Below are 17,352 nucleotides of genomic sequence, written 5' to 3'. Positions count from 1 at the left end.
GAGAGAGAAAAAAGGAGAGCGAGAGAGGGAGCTTTGTAAGAGCCGAGCTTTTAAATAAAAGGCTAACAATATTTAAAATACCATAAAAATTACAAAAATACTACGAAATAGTTTTGTAAAATGTAATACATAATAACGTTATATCTACTAAGTTAGCAAAAATATGTTTGAAAAATTATTAACTTGTATCAATGTATAATTCTAGCTGAAAACAGAGAAATATATTTTCTAGAATCTAAAGTTGAGCCTCTTATAGTACCTACATCATACCCCTCACTGCTTACAGGGTATTAGAAAAAGGGAGAGCAAGCGCGCTCAGAGAGAAAGCTGGCCAAAGAGAGCGGGAGAGAGCCGAAAGCTTCACTTGGGCAAGGTAAAAGCGAACAAGTGTGTATAAAAAGGACATTTCGTTCAGTCGTCGACTTTGTTAATTAAGCGAAACTGCGACGCAAAATAGCGGAACGAATTTCCTTTCACCGAAGTGAAAAACGTTTCCATTTTCCGCTGCAAGAAAGTATTCAGAAAGTAAAACATACTGCTCGTCGTTTAAGTGCATGCAGAACAATAGTGCATCTGAATGAATGAAAATTTAATGTTAGCGCGTAACCAGTGAGCCAAAATCGAAGGACGTGTGTTGTGTGTGTAAGTTTGTGCAAAGAAAACACTTGGAAGCATTTTTGCAGCTTCAACTGCGTAGAAGCCAGGGCAAACACACGTTAATTAGTTTATACCCACGCCGCAGAATCTTTGATTCGCTGAAAGTCCTGGGACTCAGTGCTAATTCATCCTGGGACTTGCCTGTTCCACAGCTGCGAAAAATCCGAGAGGCTGTAAATGCATTACGCAGGTGGACGGGACACCGCACACCGTAAATAATTGAAGGTACGTGAAGTTGCTCTGTCAGCAGGCCAGTGAAATTGATGCCAGCTTTCACCCCACATCCCCGCCACGAAACCAGGCATTAACCTTCGTCCTTGGCGGGAATTGTGTGCTCTTCTGTGCGGGATTTTTGTATATTTTAATTATGTATTTCTGCCACTCGAGAGCGGCAACGTGTGCCACCCCAGAGTGCCGAGTACTCGAAACTTTCTGCCCAGCAACACATTTTTAATGATGTGCTAAACGATCATCTCGAGGCCCATCTAAATTCTCACCTCGCAATGCGGAGCTCAACCATTTGGGACTCCATGTGACATATTTGTAAGCCAAACACTTAAATCCTGTTTTACAACAGAAACGTGTTAAATTACGATGAAATCTAGCTTTTCATTAGGTTAGCTTTTGCGGTACGCGGCCATATATTATTTTGGTCACTGTAAGACCCATATTAATAATGACAATTGGGGTTATTGGAGAAGATCCTCATAGATAATCTATCTTCCGAAGACGTTGAATAGAAGAAATAAAATATGAACCCTGTATTTCCAAGTTTCCTACTAATTTAACTTTGAAAATGCGTTGAATTGTGAAGGACGCATCCATTGCAGCTTGAGATCAATAAACATAAAGTCCAAAAGTTGAGAAATAATTTGTTGTAAGACTTAAAGCAGCAAACTCTGCAGACTGGTGACTTTGTGCATATAGTATTTTCCCGGTATGTGACAATCACTCCACTGGTTTTTGTTTCGGTCTCTTCTCGGCTTGTCACCAGCGTCTTTGGGTCGAGTTGGCGGGCACTCATAAATATTGCAAGCAGTCAAAGCAGTCTGTGTAGGTCCTGTGTGTCCTTTTCCTAGCAAATATGTAAGCAGCCGCAACTTGTTAGCGTGTGTGCTGCACAAACACCAGCAAACGACAGCGTTTCCGCTTCGCTTTCTGTGTCAGCCAGCGGCTTTTTCATCCTCTTCATCACTTTCTTGGCCAAGAAGCCGTCGCATTGTTGCTATAATTTTAATTACCACTTGGGCGAGTCAGTGTATGAGTGAATGAGTGTATGAATGGCCCAAGACAGGCTGCCGAGTGGAGGCTAGAAAGCATCTGAAAGGCAGAGTGCCTGAACGTGTGTATGTGCACCTCGCATATACGCATATATGTATAAATTCCTGTTTAGGTATAATGCAGGGTCGACAAACAAAAACCCTTGCAATACAATGCGAACAATTCCAGAGAAAAGCCGCATTGTTATGGCAAAGCCACAGACAAATGGAAAATATTGCGCATACGCCGCGTATGGCTGCCACTCAAAGTTATGCTGCGTACGGCAAAAGTAACACACAGAGCATAATTGCTTATTTGCCGCTTCGGTGGCGATCTAAACCATATTCGGCTTAGACACAGACGAATAGATAACCATCCCCCATCCGCCAAGTATCGATTGTAATTCATACAAAGCCAATGACCACAGCGAACCACCCAAATGTCCGTCCTTGGGCGTTTTGTTCGTGGGTGGCAGCAAATTAAACTTTCTATAGACAAGTTTCTCGGTCTACAGAAAGTTTTTCTTTGCCATATTATAATACCTAAGGAGCGATAAAATATGAGACGAGCTTCGCACCCAAAATACGTGGCCTTAAATGGGGATGTGTTTGTTTCCATTTAAGTAGACACTTGAAATTTTGGCCATCAAGAAGATTTCCCTGGCGATTATTAAACTACTTTTGGTTTTTCTAGCACAAGTTTCCTGGGAAAGTTGGGAAAGTTTTGGCATATTTGATGTTATGGGTTGTCAATTCAATCGACCTTCATTTTATGAGACTACTAGGCAAAGTTCATTGAATTTGCTCGACATCCATTGCTCATATTTTTAGATTTCTTTGAATTCCTAAAGCCAATTTTACTTTACTTTGATTGGAAGAGCCAAAGTTCCGATGAATATGCATTTAGCAGCCAAGGCATACGAAAGGTACGTTTTGAACACTGTTACCATAATATTTGGCAACGAGAAAAAAGCCAGTTAAATGGCCAACGCTTGGCAGCCGCTCAAAGAGCAGCAAACGTAATTGCAATAGCAGCAATAGCGATAACAACGTTTTTAGGGCGATCATTATAATCATGCAATTTGGCCCACGTCCTTTCAAGGACTGGACGCTTTCAGCCAAAGGAGCAAAATATTTACAAAGAATTGTTATTGCAGTTTTCTAAGTCGTTTGACTGCGCTGTCACACAAACATATTTATACTCTATCATAAATTCGGCTTTTATTGACAACATTTTGCCAGGCGACTCCACAGAACGAAAACAGACTTTATTCTTCAGGTTTTCAGGCTATAAAAATTGTAAATTATTCCCATACTTTAGGTGCAGCATTTACACAGGGTTATCAAACACATACTCATCAATTTATTAATTAATACGAGAAGCAGCTGGCCAATTTTGTTACCAACTCCTTACTTACTTCAAATCTAAATGGATACCATATGTGAAGGTAACATTAAGGGAGTTTGGAGTTTAAATACGCCGAAATGAAAGCTTAGGTGTGCAAAAAGTGTTAATACAGAGCTCTACCCATACAATTTTTTGCTCTGCATCCATGGGCCTGGCCAGATGGGCTCGCCGGCACTATTTGCCGGCTAAAAAATGTATTAAGCGGAAAACTCATTAACGGCTTGTGTTGTGACTGGCCAGTGGCAAGGACCTTGGGCTCGGTAGTGTCAGCTCCTTCGGTTGCTCGGTTAGTTAGTCGTTGGCAGGCGATGGGATTCGACTACATATTGCATGTTGTTTTGGCTCAAATAAGCCCCAACAGGCCGGCAATTTGGCAAACATTCGTATGGGCCTAGCTGGGGAAATTGGTATCGCAGTCGCATTTAAGTGTTTGTTATAAATTATTCGGCGCATTTTCAAACTGGACAACCGAATTGCAGTAACGGCAATGGCTTTTTATGCAATTTTACTGCACTGTGGCCGCCATCTGACCCCATGACGCATTTACCCCATACACACACACACACACACTCACTATGTGGCACATGTGCCTCACATATGTACATAACTTTCCGGTTCGCCGACTCTACATTTGGCCCAAACCAAAGGGGTTGGTTGCCAGTTAAAGTCAGGTACTGCCAGCTATGGCATGGAAATTCAATTGCCCGCAGACATTTTAATTATGCAAATGAAAATGATTTGAGTACGTAGCCAGCACCTGTTTGTGGTCTCATCGTAGACAAAGTTTTCCTATTAAATTTCTTACAACGTCATTGGCAGCTGTTCTTAAAATCACACAAATTGCGGCTTACAAAAACTAATTGAAACATTTCAGTGGGCCATCATTATAGCCATAATTTATCGATAGCGTAATGGCAATAATTTATAGTTGTCGTACCAAATAGTCCGCTTTAAAAGAAGATAAATGCAATTTTTGTATTAATAAATTTAGATTAATACATTAATTATACATATTAAATAAGCACTCCTTCCAGCGGAACCTGGCATTTGTTTTAAATTCAACCGTACTATTTTCCTTGTTTCTTTAGTTGCTTTGAATGGCGAAATGGAAAATCTCGAATCTGACACATGCGAAACTTTAGTTTATAACAGCTTTAAGAAGTTTCGAAGCGCTGAATTACTCGGAAGGAAACTTGTTTCGAAATTAGTTTTTCCACTCGTGTTAATTGAGCTCCACTGAATAAGTTAGTGCTTAGGACCGGAAAAGTAAGGGGTTTTTCGCAAAAGAGTAAAACTAAAGCTGTCATGAGAATTGTGGCACATGTTGAGTAGTCGCAAAGTACTTTTAAAAGCTTTTTCCAAAACAGTTCCCCCAACGAGCAACATGTCTCTTTTTGCAACCTTGTAAAAGTCTGGGCTGAAAATTAGCAAAAGCAAAAAATACAGATATCCGTACGATTGGGAATATGGCTGCAGTCCTCCGATTGAGTTTGCGTGACAGGATGAGCCAGACATGTCTGACATTTGGAAATGCCAGAAAGGATCAACCGACGAGCAAACAAATCGCAGACAATTGACTGACGTGTTGTTTGCAGAGACAGAAAGAGAAAGCACGTCACCGGGTGACAGAGACGGGTAGCCAGCAATTAGGATTCAATGCACTGGCTATATAACACAATTAAGGGCCATTTGGAGCAGTAAACAAGCCATGTCCGTTCAGTTTTGGCTTCAGCACGTCGCAAGATGGTTATTATTATTTCAATTACGGGTATTGATTTTACAGCCGCAATAGAAATACACCGGAAAAACATTTTTCTTGCTGATAAACAAATTATTTACAAACTTGTCTTCTAGAATACAAATTAGAAGCTTAAGCATTTTCCTTTTAGCGATGTAATTGTCATATTTTGTTATTAATTTGTAATTCACTGTTTTTTCTGTGCACACCAGAAACCAGCCTCATAACTAAATCATTCGCCTGTCGAGCATTAAAGCGAATTTATTGTTTTTAGTGACGACCCCAAGTCCTTGACTGCGAGCGCTTTCAATTATTGAAAGGCAGACAGCCGAAACACACAACCAAGCACACAGAGATACTCACGCACACACACTCGCACTTCGATGGCTGTCTGCAAATGCTGCATAAATAACCAAAAATTCATTGCATACCTCGAGGCGTGGTGCATGTCGCTCGCCAATTAAAGGCCCGTTCCCAGCAAAGAACGCCAACAATTCCGCTCATTTGCCCTCTTCGCACTTGGCTTTCGCAGCCGGCACATACCCGTATGTTCGCGTGTCGAGTTGGCCTATTCAACTAGTTGGCCGAAAGGAGAAGCCGCCGGCGATATGCCCCCCAAAACCCCTATCAACCGCTTCATTGAATTTCGCTTCTTGTGCAAGAAGTGCACTGCCAGAAAACATAGAAATACTGATAAAAATATGTGCGTTTAATCTGTTATTATTATTACCAAATATAGAATCTTAAGACTTAACAAAAAAAATTAAACCTTTAACTAAATTGTATCATTATTTTAGTGTAGAGTTTCAACTTTATAGTTATACTTTATCAAAAGAATATTTGGAACTCTAAACAAGCCCCATATATAGGGCCTCATTAAATTAACATTAAAATAACATGATTTCAAAAGTAGCCTGTAATTTTCATCCAGTGCCGTTGGGCTAAAATTATCTTTAGGGTTAGCTGGCTTGCGAGTGTCTGCGCTCATCCGCGTGAAGCGAAATTAGCATTTGACATTTAACGAATTTCCAACGCTCTTTGTTGCCTGCTTTTTGTCTTACCAACTTGCATAGAAACTGAAGGTCGAAGGTGGGGCAATCCAATTACGGATAAGCATCGAAATCGATAGCACTGCTGCACTGCGGCCTCTTCCGATCTAGATCAACTGAAATTCAAATTTATTCACTTCCCCTAATTGCCATTTCAGACAAGGCAGTGAAAATGGTAAATTGAAGATTGCACAATTTTGAAATTTCTATCGGAGATCATGTCAAACGTGAGTATTTCGGGGAGAGCTGCGTACCTCAGGACATGCATTTAAATCACTTCTTGCAGCTCCTCTACATGGACAAGTCGAATGGCAATGGCGTCTATGCGGTTAGGCCCAACAGCAGCAATGGCCACATGGACAACGATAATGGCCTAAGCGGGGCAGGTGCGCCTGCCACCACCTCGGCCACCACAGCGGCAACAACTGGAGCAGGTGCAGCCCTGATGGCCACAGCTAACAACATAAACATAATGAACGGGGCTGCCGCCGCAGCCGCAGCTTCCGCTTCCGGTCTGCCCACTTCCGCTTCCAGCGAGGACCTCAGCCAAAGCCTGTCCGAGTACACAGATGCCGACGAGAGCATATCCGCGCCCACTGAGTTTCTCGCCGAGGTAAAAGCATTCCAGGCCAACCGAGTCCTTCTAAACTGGCCACCAAGCGAGCCAGCTGAAGCTGCTATGCAAACAGCCAGAGTTTTAGCTTCCACTTCCGCTCGAGCGAGTTTTTAGGGGTGAATATGCATTAGGGCGGCAGCTATTCCAGCTTATCAATTAGGTGGATAAGTGGGAGTGTTGGGAACGTTTAAAAAACAACATTTTAACTTAAGATGTCGAAGTAGTGCTGATAATTGCCATATTTTTTCATCTTTGCTGCTATGCTAAGAGAAATACATTCGAATTAAGTGTGACACAGTTCCCATTTGTTGCTCAGCGCCAAAAACAATGTGGATCCTTGAGGGGAGCTTATGCAAATGCAAATTGCTGAGCTGCCAGCGGAGATTGCGGATTTAAGTTAAAGTCCTTTCGGAAGGATTACGGCACCGAGCGCACTTGGCCAGCTTATTGATTGCTAATAAATTGCTTTCGAGCGCATTCAACTTTCAGCAGAGTCAACTTTTTTGTCCTACCCACAATGTGGGCCGATACTTGTATATAAGCCCTTTGTTGTTCAGATGTTATGAGAATCTGAAGGGGATTTGTTGGCATTCCCTTAAACGTGTATTGTATTATATTGTGCGTTTCTTGATTCTCCTGCAGTTCCTGTCCGCCGTGATGCTAAAGGACTACAAAAAGGCATTGAAATATTGCAAATTGAGTGAGTAGAATACTAAATCAGCTTCCAAAGTATGTCACCGTGCTTCCGAGTGCTTCTGCAATTACCACTTTTTTGTTCGCATATGACAGGGAAATCAGCTTAAATAAATGAAGTGCCTTCTGGTTTCATCAAATGTTCCTGGTATTTTTATACTTTGTTATTATTTGTGTTTCCACAAGCGTCTGAAAGAGAGTCTTAAATGCAATATAGTTAAACCTATTCAATGTATATATCATTTTTAAATGCATCAACACCTTTTGATACAACTTTCACAATGCAGTACTGCAATACGAGCCCGACAACGCGACGGCCAAAGAATTCTATCCCCTCATCCTGGATAAGTTGCGGGCAGGTGAGTGAGCAGATGAACAGCGTGGTCGGTCAGTCAATTAATACTTATCTCGTTGCCCCAGTGGCCACGTCCAGCGACAGCGATGAGAACTACAATAAATCTTCATCGCCCGACTTGGCTTTGGATCTGCATGCATCGGATGTGGAGGCGGATGTGGACGGGGACGAAGCAGGAGATGCAGACGTGGATGGGGATGGGGATGCGGATGCAGATGGCGATGGCAGCGAGAGCAGCAACAATTGTTCCGAGGAGGAGGATAATGGATGGGGCGATGATGAGATTGACAACGTGGATGTGATGGATGGCGAGGAGGAGAGCAGCAGCAGTGGCGATGACTTCGACTTGCCCATCGACGATGCAGGTCAGGATCCAGCTGCTCTGGCAGCTCACGCCCACCATTCCCATACCCACTCGCACTCCCATTCCCACAACGATTCTGGATCCTCAAGGAATTCATCGAGCGGCGGAGGAGGACGCAGCGACAACACCACACATTCCTACTCCAGTTTGCTCCTGGAGGAGGAGGACGATATTGTGCCCGTGAGCCTTAACTTTGGCCTGAAGGAAAACACAGCTGCGGACCTGGACGTCAGCAATGGTAAATGAGTGATTAAACGATATATCCGTATATTGACCTCGCACATTTCCACGTTTCAGGCAACAAAATACCCTCCGCCTCCTGCAGCGACTCCGAATCCCCGACAGAACCGCTCACCCAACGCCTGGCGGCCATCCTGCGCTCCAAGTGCGGCGTATCCGGTGGTGGGTCAGATGAGACCTATTAACTCCATATACTCGTATACTCGTATATACTCAATCCGACACTGTGCAGAAATTATTTTGCAGTGGACAATGCTGGCGATTTGTTATGGAATGGAGTTTGATTTCTTACCTGCTGCACAGGGACCTCTATATATTCTTGTATAACTATATAAACACACTCCACCCTTTGCCGGCTAGTTTTTCCACTAGTACGATCGCTTTACGAACCTAGAAACCGTCCCTAACTGCATACTCTCGTATCTCGTATCTTGTATCTTCACTTGCAAAGTTTTCTCCCTAGGACAAACATATCGTACAAACTCAATAAGTACTTAATATACATCAATACCTATTTATACTACATATTGTACATGTTTAGCCTAGATACAGCCACAGAGCCCAATAAAGATATACTCGATACAGTAAGCTGAACATGGCTTACAAGGATTAGGTGGTGATTATACACTCACGCGGCATGCGAAGCCGAATCAATATAGATTTACATAGATTTACAAGTATATATTTTAGTAAGACACCCATTCAGAACGCACAGGACTCGGAATGCTTTACATTTTTGCATTTGATAGAGATCGATTTTTTCCCCAGGATATAGAAAGCGAGTTACAGAGCCAAGGATAAGTCTGATAAGTCTATAAAACAGACAGAGGAGGAACGAACGATCGTAGAACTACAACTGAAATGGTCCAAAGTCACAAACTACGTAGAAGATTGTAAATAGATATATTTTGTATCAATTAGGCCTGTACTAGAGTCTATATATTCGTTCGATTCTGTTGTATAAGTTAATCAGGGACAAACTCTAAAAACTCCCCCAGTAATAAACCTTATATTTAATATTATTCATATAAATATTTGTATCTGATATGTGTAGCTCTTGGATAAGTTTTCCTAACTGTATTGTTGAATTATATAATCCAGAAGGTCTGAATGTTTACGGAAGACAATTGTAATAAAAGTGGCAAGAAAGCTGGAATAGAATGGATTTTTATTAAGGAAGAACCGGTGAAGAATTGTTTATCAAACAGTTTCATTTTTATTTTAAATCCGTTATTATCAAAGATCTTTTTATATCATAAACTCTTAACATGACTTGCTATCATCTCGTATATGTTTTTCGCATTTTGGTTTTTATAAAACTTTGCTGATGATATTTGAAAATGGGGTGTTTTAAAAAGATTTTTTTATGAATTTACTGTTTATAAACTCGTTTTCTTTCTTTTACTTATGAATTGCGTTCAAAAATATACCAAAATTGCTGTTGGCTCCTTATTGCCTTGTATAATGCTATAAAAATTTCTCTGCGCATCGTTTTGAAATAATCTATTAATATTATCTTCGACTATCCACTTTAGCAATCTGATATGTAACAAACTACTTTGATTAAATATTTCATTTTTCCTTCGCTCTTTAAATACTGGTTGTTTTTGAATCCGTTCCTTATTATCTTCATAATCATTATTTTCGTCGTAATGATGTTTCAGCACCAATGGAAACTATACAAATTAAATACAGCATAACAAAATTCGTTCTATTATTAAGATTATGTTGTTTTGTTTTGTTTTGTTTTGTTTTTGCGTAATAAACTATTTTTGTTGTAAGTTGCTCAAAAAAATCAGGTAATGAAGCTTTGTTTGTTTTGTTCTGTGTTGTGTATCGTGTTTAGTTGATATCTTAACTGATAATCCAGAAGTGTTTCAGATGCTTAGCCATTGATGCCAACAGATGCTGCGCAAAAAAATTTCAAATAACCCGACAGATAATACATTTTGCCAAGACTCTCTTAAATAACTATAGATCGACATTCATCTGGTTTGGCTAACATTATAAGACATTAAAGACTATCCGTTTAACAATGTTTAACATACTTACTCATTGTGTTTAGCTCTAACTTTCTTACAGTGTGTGCATACCTCGTGGTTTGAATATTAACTTTGATTTTTAGAATTAATGCTGACGATGAGACGCAGCGTGTGCTTCATATAAACCTGCTAGACTGCGTGTGTTCCGTATGCCTATGCGTGTGTGTGTGTGTATATAAAGAGTATAGTTTATATTTTATAATGTGTATGCGCTTAAGTTAGATTCTTGTTAAAAAGAAACTTTCCTTTGAAAACTTCAGGTGTTGCTTGTACTGTCCAGTAGAATTAGAATACAATTACATAATTACACATTTATTATGCTTACGCGATATTACGCGCTTTCTGAGGGTCGTTGGCACTACGTTTTAAAAATAATAATTGAAATGAGAATAAAACAAGCTAAATAATATAAAATTATATGGTTAGGATGGAGTTTAAGTATTTTTATTTAAAATACAACATTAAAACGCTTGCACGTTTGAGCGCGAAATAAAAACGTTACAACTAAAAAGTAAACTTAAAACTTTTAAAATATATTGAAATTAACTTTAAATATAAAACTACTACTATATGAAGGCATTCGATAACGTACAAATCAAATTATATTTAAAAGGCTTGACGATAATTTTCAACAGCTTACATATGCACACAGACTACTGCCAGAGGGCAAAACAAATTGTACGTTATATGCATGATTTATATAGAACTATGTATGGTTATCAGTCAATGAAGTCAATGTCGGATGAGTAACATGGCGTCACTTCTAATGCTCCTTTTTCAACGTTGCTTAGTGTATGTTTCCACTCTTTTCCAACAGGGTCTTTTCGAATGGGTCGACTTATGATTTGAACAAAGAAAAAACAAAAATATCGTTGTCTACTTAAGCTTGAAGGTTTTTTTTGTTAGCATTTCCCTTAGCTATTCAACGACTTCTTTCTTATGTATCAACCCTCCCTATAGCTGCTGATGATGGTACTACAAACTATTAAACTACAAACGAAACTTCTTACGACCAACGTTCAACTTTCCACTAGCAAGCGAAAAGCTTCAGCTGATTTGTTGCAGAGCCACAGAGCCGCTGGCTGTTCTGTGGCTTAGTACCGCTTCTATAAGCAATTCGTAGATTCCTTGGCGTCGTCAATGTTGGTGTGGTTCTTGATCAGCAACTGGGTAGAGGGATACTTGTTCAGCTGCGCAAAGCGTTCCATCACGCACGAAGAGCTGAGACGGGCCTCGGCGTCGTGATCCCAGCACTCCTCCATTGTGTCGCAGAATACATTCAGTCCCTGTAAAATGGTAAAAGTTATTTCATGGATTAAACATATTATCTTAAGTCACACTCACCGGATGGGCGCGCCAGGAGTTGAGCAGACGCGGTCGCAGCTTTTTCATTACCACACTCTCCTGAACTTCGTCCAGCGTCGGCCTCTGGCCCAGCTCGGCCTCAAAGGGCAACTGGAACTCACCGACGGGTCCGGCAAAGTCACACCGTGACACCATTTCCCAGAGAACTAAGCCGCATGCGTATACGTCTATACGTAAGAAAGCGTCTCTATTGAAATTTATGGCACCCTCAAGCACCTCAGGGGCCATATAACGACGAGTGCCCACTTGACCGTGTGTATCGCCGCAGGGCTTGCCAGGCTGGAATATCATGGCCAACCCAAAGTCAGCAATGCAGGCCGTCAGATCGCTTTTAAGCAGCACGTTCTTGGACTTGAAGTCTCGGTGAGCTATGGATGGCTTTAGCCCATCGGTCTTTGAGCCCGGAATCTCCTCGTGCAGATGTGCCAGTCCATTGGCCATGGACTCGGCGATGCGGCAAAGTTCTGGCCAGGAAATTGTGTGCGATTTGAGGTAGTCGCACAGCGATCCGTTATGCTGGTAGGTGGATATCAGCCAATACTCCGGCTTGTCCATGTGCTTCTCTACGCCCAGAAACTCGAGGATGTTCGGGTGGCGCATGCGCGGGAGCTTGTAGATATTGTGCTCCGTCGTCCACGATTCTTTTTCCTGCATGCGGAAGATCTTGACGGCCACATCCTGATTGTTAAGCTTCGCTTGCCACACATCACCAAATCTACCACTGGCCTTCTGTTCCAGCAGCTGAATGGGACGGTTGCTCAGCAATGGCGAGGAGTTTGTGATCTCAGCCTCGTGCTAAAGGGTTTAATTGGGCATAATTAAAATTTGTATTCGCGGCAACATCACACAGATACGTACCGTTGGAATCTCGTTAAAGTGCGCCTGCTTGCGGCGTCGGTAGAGAAGCAGGCCCATGCCAACGATGACCATGAGCACGCTGAAGACGGATGTGCCAATGTAGATGTATATCAAATTGCTGCCGTCCTGCGTCTTCTCCTTGGGCACTGCAACGATACAAGGACACACACGGGAACGAACATTAAAGAGGGCTTTAAACGCTGCCTTGCCACAGGTGAACAACATCTCGAGTGGCGGCATGCACCTGCAGCTGCTGGGGTTGCTATGAAAGGCAAAACGAAAACCAAAAAACGAAAGTTCGCCCCCAATTTCGCATCTCTTTTTCCCCTCATTTTGTTTCGAGATAAAAGCGAGCTAGGCCCAAGAACAAAACAACAAAGAGCAGGGCACAAAAGACGCCCTAGCAGCACAGGGCTTCGAAGTCAAAGGCAGCAGCGACACCCCAAAAATAAAAACAAGAAAGGATGCTAAAATGAAGTCACTCGACTCTGCTATACCTGGTATTAGATAACAGCTACTCTATGCCTTTGCAGCAGGTTAAGGTTGCACGCCAATTAAATTTCATTAAAAAAAGTGTGGAGTAATCTAATAGAACTCTATTATAATCAGGAGCCTTCCTAAGTAGGAGTGAGTAAAACTGGATTTCTACCAAAAAACTGCCTCTTTCAGTCACATCCTTCGAAGCGAACGCATTATACCCGAACGCTTAAGAAGTACCTTACTATAAAAATAAAAACGAACCAGCGAACGTGCACAGGAGGGCAGAAATTGCAACACATGCGGCTCCAAAAGGGGGTTGCTGGAGGCTGGGGATGCAGAAAATGATGGGGGAGCGGGCGCCACTTCGCGTCAAGAGTTCGTTAACACGAAAAACGCTGCCTCGGATGCCAGGAGTGGGATTTGTAGGCGAAGCCTACGCCCTCTTTTTGCAACTTGAAGATGCAATAAAAAAAACGAAATAACAAAAACAAACAAAAAATATATGCAAACGAAAAAATAACAAAATTGGGGTAAACACTCCAAAGACAAATCCCCAGCAGCAGCAAACGTTAAACCGAATCTGAATATGAATCCGAATTCGGATTCGGATGCGAACCCACCTTGTGTGGTTGCCTCTGTGGTGCTTTTAATATATTTCTGGTTGGAATTGCAGCGCGATCCCTTGCAGCAGCAGAAGTTGATGTTTCCCTGCCGTGGCTCCGCACTGGTCACGCACTCCGTCTGATTGCACTCGTGCATGTCCGTGAAGCAGCCCTTCATCTTGATTCGCAGGACGCCTAAGGGGACGGAAAACGAGAAACCAAATCAATTAGTATGCCGGAAAAAGCCTCATCTTCTGCCCGGCTCACCCGTTGTCTCGTTGACCGACCAAAGGACATAGCAGCTGGGAAACTTATCCGCCTCCATGTTACAGTGCTCTATCCGTGTTTCACATTGCTGGGTTGTGTTGCACATCTTCTCGTCGAAGTGCTCGCATTCTATGATCCCGGGACCTCCGGGCAGGATAGATCCGTGGATTCCAACTAGGCAGCAGACTAAAGGATGACAACGGAAATATAGATTAATATTCTGTCAAGATTATGATAGTAAAATAAAACAAGCTTCGAACAAAAGATCTATATTAAAAGTACTAGCATTTGAAAGCCCTAAAACAAGTGATCTTCCCCAGAAGTAAAGCCTTTCAAAATAACAATATTAATCACATTTCCCAATGCATAAACCTGGTGAAAGATCAAAGTTAACGGAATTATCGGTTGGAAGTGCTCAAAGGGTGGGCAAATAAAGTCGAGCCCATTTGGGGAATAAGGCTGAAAGGGAGGGCACTGGGCGAGCTCTTTGCGGGCGCTATTCTTTGTACACATATCGCATGCCCAGCAGCAGGAGTAGCGTCCTAAGCTGGGGCCTCTGCCATTGAAAGCCACCCCATTTGGGCACGGAATTAGCCCCACTGGCCACACACCAGCCTTTGAGTGGGCATGGCCCCAATGCACGGATATGCAGTGCACAGTGGGCCTGCACATGGTGAAAGGCCTCTAGAAAATCTGATTACATACTATAATTCGATCCCAGATTAGATCATCATTTAAATATAATTTTCTGTTGATGGGAATTTAAGTGATAATTAACTTCTTAAAGGTATAAAGAAAAGTAAATGCATTTGTACTAAATTTCTATATTTTAACGTCTGCTTAACAATAATATGTGGGATAAAATATATACTACAAAAAATTATCTCTTTGAAAACGTTACTTATAATGAATACATGCACTGGATGAGCAAACTGTATTTGATCCTTTGCCACACATTTTGCCCCACTGTCCTTTAGGTAATCGGATCGCTGGCTATGTGTGTGTGCTCGTAAGCGTGCATGCTTTATAGTAAAGTAGATACATAAGCAGGCACATTATGCACACAGAAAGGGATGGGTTTAAAGTGGCGCTTGTGCGGAAAAAGGAAACAGCAGCAGCAGAAACAACAACAACAGCAACAGGGAAGAGAGCGCACTGCGCTACAGAAAGAGAGAGGGATATCGCGAGCGAACGAGAGGGAGGGAGGGCGGTGGAGCAAAAGGGTGGGAGAAACCAGAACCTGCTATACAACAAGTTCCTAATGCAGCAAAATCCATTCAAAGAAATGCTCAATGTGTGGTGTACACACATGGATCAAGATTGGGAATTAGATATCCGATCGATTAATACCGAGTAAGCACTTGGGGTTCAACGTATTCCTTATATCCAATTTAATAATTCTCTCGATTTTTAACTACACTTTTAAAATATATTGTTGGGGCTTTAATTGAGTATCTTGTGGATGCGTATTTACTTCACAGATACATTTTATAACCAGCGTTTGCATTCGTTATAGCTAATATATTAAAATTTGAGATTTTCTGTTCTGTTGGCTAATGACAACCACGAGATAAACGGAAAATAACTGGGCTCTAACAATGGACAAAGCTATCACAAAACCAATACACCCTAAATGTACGTTTCGAGCGCCATGTGATATTAATAAAGTAATAGCATTACGCTGAATGCATCAAAATACATGCACGAGTGGTTATAAATCGAAGGCGGCTTACATTACAGCGGAAAGTAGGAGTCGGGAAGCAAAGACAAAATATAGTATAGATAATATAGTAAGTATAGCTACTGGGAATTAAGGCGCCAATAAGTATGCACCCACACACTCGCAGTGCAATACATACCCAGCGTTAGCTGCGCCGTTAGATAAAGCAGATCGTATTTGGGCATTGTTATCGCTTAGGCCAACTTGTTTACAGCACTCGTTGCGTATACGTAACGCGAATATTTATATGTTTTGGGGGACAGGTGGAGTGGAGTACTGGGTACTGGTATTATTATTTTGGCACAGAGTTCCTGTTGTCTTCGCACTTTTCTAAGTGTGTATGTGTGGGCGGCCGAGTGTGTGTGCGGTGCCTTGGCAGCGATTTTGCTGGCCACACGCCGTTTGCATGCGCATTTCCGCGGATTTTCCTTGACTTTTCGCCGCGACTCGATCGTAAGTTGAGCGGCACAGATGAAAAAGTGTTTGCGCGCAGCACTTTTGCGATTTTTACAGGTCTGCGGGCCTGTTTTGAAGCGATTTTTATGCGAGCACGTCTTTCGGTTCGATTACATTTTTTTTTGTCGCGACGGGGCGGCGATAGCGATGGCCGATAGCCGATAACCTCAACCAGGGACCAGGGCTGGTTATAAGACAACTAAAATACTAGATATGAGCATTGCGCGGCAGGTATTTTAAGGTGTGTGAAGTCTGGTCACGCTCACAAACAAATTTTCTGGATTTTTCTTGAGGTGAGTGTTGCTGCTGAGTATTATAAGTAAATAATAGGAAAAACGAACAACAAAAACCAGTTTGCTAATGCAAAAATATGAAACAATAAACAGAAACCAAACTTTTGCATTGAAACTCACTTGTAACAACAGATTTAACCTGTTAAATTACCTGCTAGTTTTCACCCCCACCAAACATGGCGTCGCTTCACCGTTTATTGCGTCTTCTCTTCTTTCCAGCGAATTTCACAAAGCAAAGTAAGCAACTAAAAAATGACTGGACGCGGAAAGGGAGGAAAAGGATTGGGAAAGGGGGGCGCCAAGCGTCATCGCAAGGTGCTTCGTGATAACATCCAGGGTATCACCAAGCCTGCTATTCGCCGCTTGGCCCGTCGAGGCGGTGTAAAGCGTATCTCTGGATTGATTTACGAGGAAACTCGCGGTGTGCTTAAGGTAACTATTGGGGAAAGGGGAGGTAAAGCGTTGAAAAACCGGTTAATACTTTCCTGGGAAAATTCACAGGTATTCCTTGAGAACGTTATCCGTGACGCTGTCACCTACACCGAGCACGCCAAGCGCAAGACCGTGACCGCCATGGACGTGGTTTATGCTTTGAAGCGCCAGGGACGCACCCTCTACGGTTTTGGCGGTTAAGCACGCCCTCTAACCTCCACTTGATAAATAACCAAGGGGTTAACTTAACTACATTCAAATTACTTGATCCAATTGAAACTTAATCAGTAGTATCGCACTTAACCGATCGCAAATATTTTATAATTCCACAAATATACGGACTAAATAAATCTAAAAATATCACTTAGACAGCTCAAAATCATATGTGCATCTTGACTTGGCGGTTAATCGTTCCTAGCTTATTTGATGATATTTCACAAAATAATGCTCCAAAAATA

The 17,352-nt window shown here is 42.0% G+C and overlaps 3 protein-coding genes across 4 annotated transcripts; 2 read left to right on the top strand and 1 right to left on the bottom strand.

Annotated features, from left to right (window-relative positions):
* The first annotated feature begins 383 nt into the window (after nucleotides 1-383).
* Nucleotides 384-9,535, top strand: LOC6552861 (serine-aspartate repeat-containing protein F). The gene is made up of 8 exons (XM_026983965.1): nucleotides 384-642; nucleotides 743-882; nucleotides 6,270-6,338; nucleotides 6,398-6,724; nucleotides 7,370-7,427; nucleotides 7,708-7,779; nucleotides 7,841-8,377; nucleotides 8,437-9,535. The coding sequence occupies exons 3-8, from the start codon at nucleotides 6,330-6,332 to the stop codon at nucleotides 8,562-8,564; spliced, it is 1,131 nt and encodes a 376-aa protein (XP_026839766.1). The 5' UTR covers nucleotides 384-642; nucleotides 743-882; nucleotides 6,270-6,329; the 3' UTR covers nucleotides 8,565-9,535.
* A 1,303-nt stretch (nucleotides 9,536-10,838) lies between these two features.
* On the bottom strand, nucleotides 10,839-16,335 carry LOC6552862 (activin receptor type-2B). Its single transcript, XM_001979911.3, has 6 exons — nucleotides 15,853-16,335; nucleotides 13,994-14,179; nucleotides 13,745-13,921; nucleotides 12,645-12,790; nucleotides 11,766-12,581; nucleotides 10,839-11,707 (listed from the first exon to the last, which is right to left on the bottom strand). The coding sequence occupies exons 1-6, from the start codon at nucleotides 15,896-15,898 to the stop codon at nucleotides 11,528-11,530; spliced, it is 1,551 nt and encodes a 516-aa protein (XP_001979947.1). The 5' UTR covers nucleotides 15,899-16,335; the 3' UTR covers nucleotides 10,839-11,527.
* Nucleotides 16,336-16,359: 24 nt separating this feature from the next.
* LOC6552863 (histone H4) lies at nucleotides 16,360-17,273 on the top strand. Of its 2 annotated transcripts, none has more exons than XM_001979912.3 (3): nucleotides 16,360-16,462; nucleotides 16,682-16,894; nucleotides 16,964-17,273. In XM_001979912.3, exons 2-3 carry the CDS (start codon nucleotides 16,715-16,717, stop codon nucleotides 17,093-17,095), a joined length of 312 nt encoding a protein of 103 aa, XP_001979948.1. In that variant the 5' UTR covers nucleotides 16,360-16,462; nucleotides 16,682-16,714; the 3' UTR covers nucleotides 17,096-17,273. The 2 variants fall into 2 exon arrangements, with proteins under 2 accessions (XP_001979948.1, XP_026831792.1); XM_026975991.1 differs by having other exon boundaries at nucleotides 16,440-16,488.
* Nucleotides 17,274-17,352: the final 79 nt, after the last annotated feature.

The sequence above is a fragment of the Drosophila erecta genome, unplaced genomic scaffold, assembly GCF_003286155.1.
Source record: "Drosophila erecta strain 14021-0224.00,06,07 unplaced genomic scaffold, DereRS2 tig00000000-arrow-pilon, whole genome shotgun sequence".
NCBI lineage: Eukaryota > Metazoa > Arthropoda > Insecta > Diptera > Drosophilidae > Drosophila > Drosophila erecta.
Note: the sequence above shows the minus strand (reverse complement) of the source record. Positions and strands in the feature narration are given on the sequence as shown.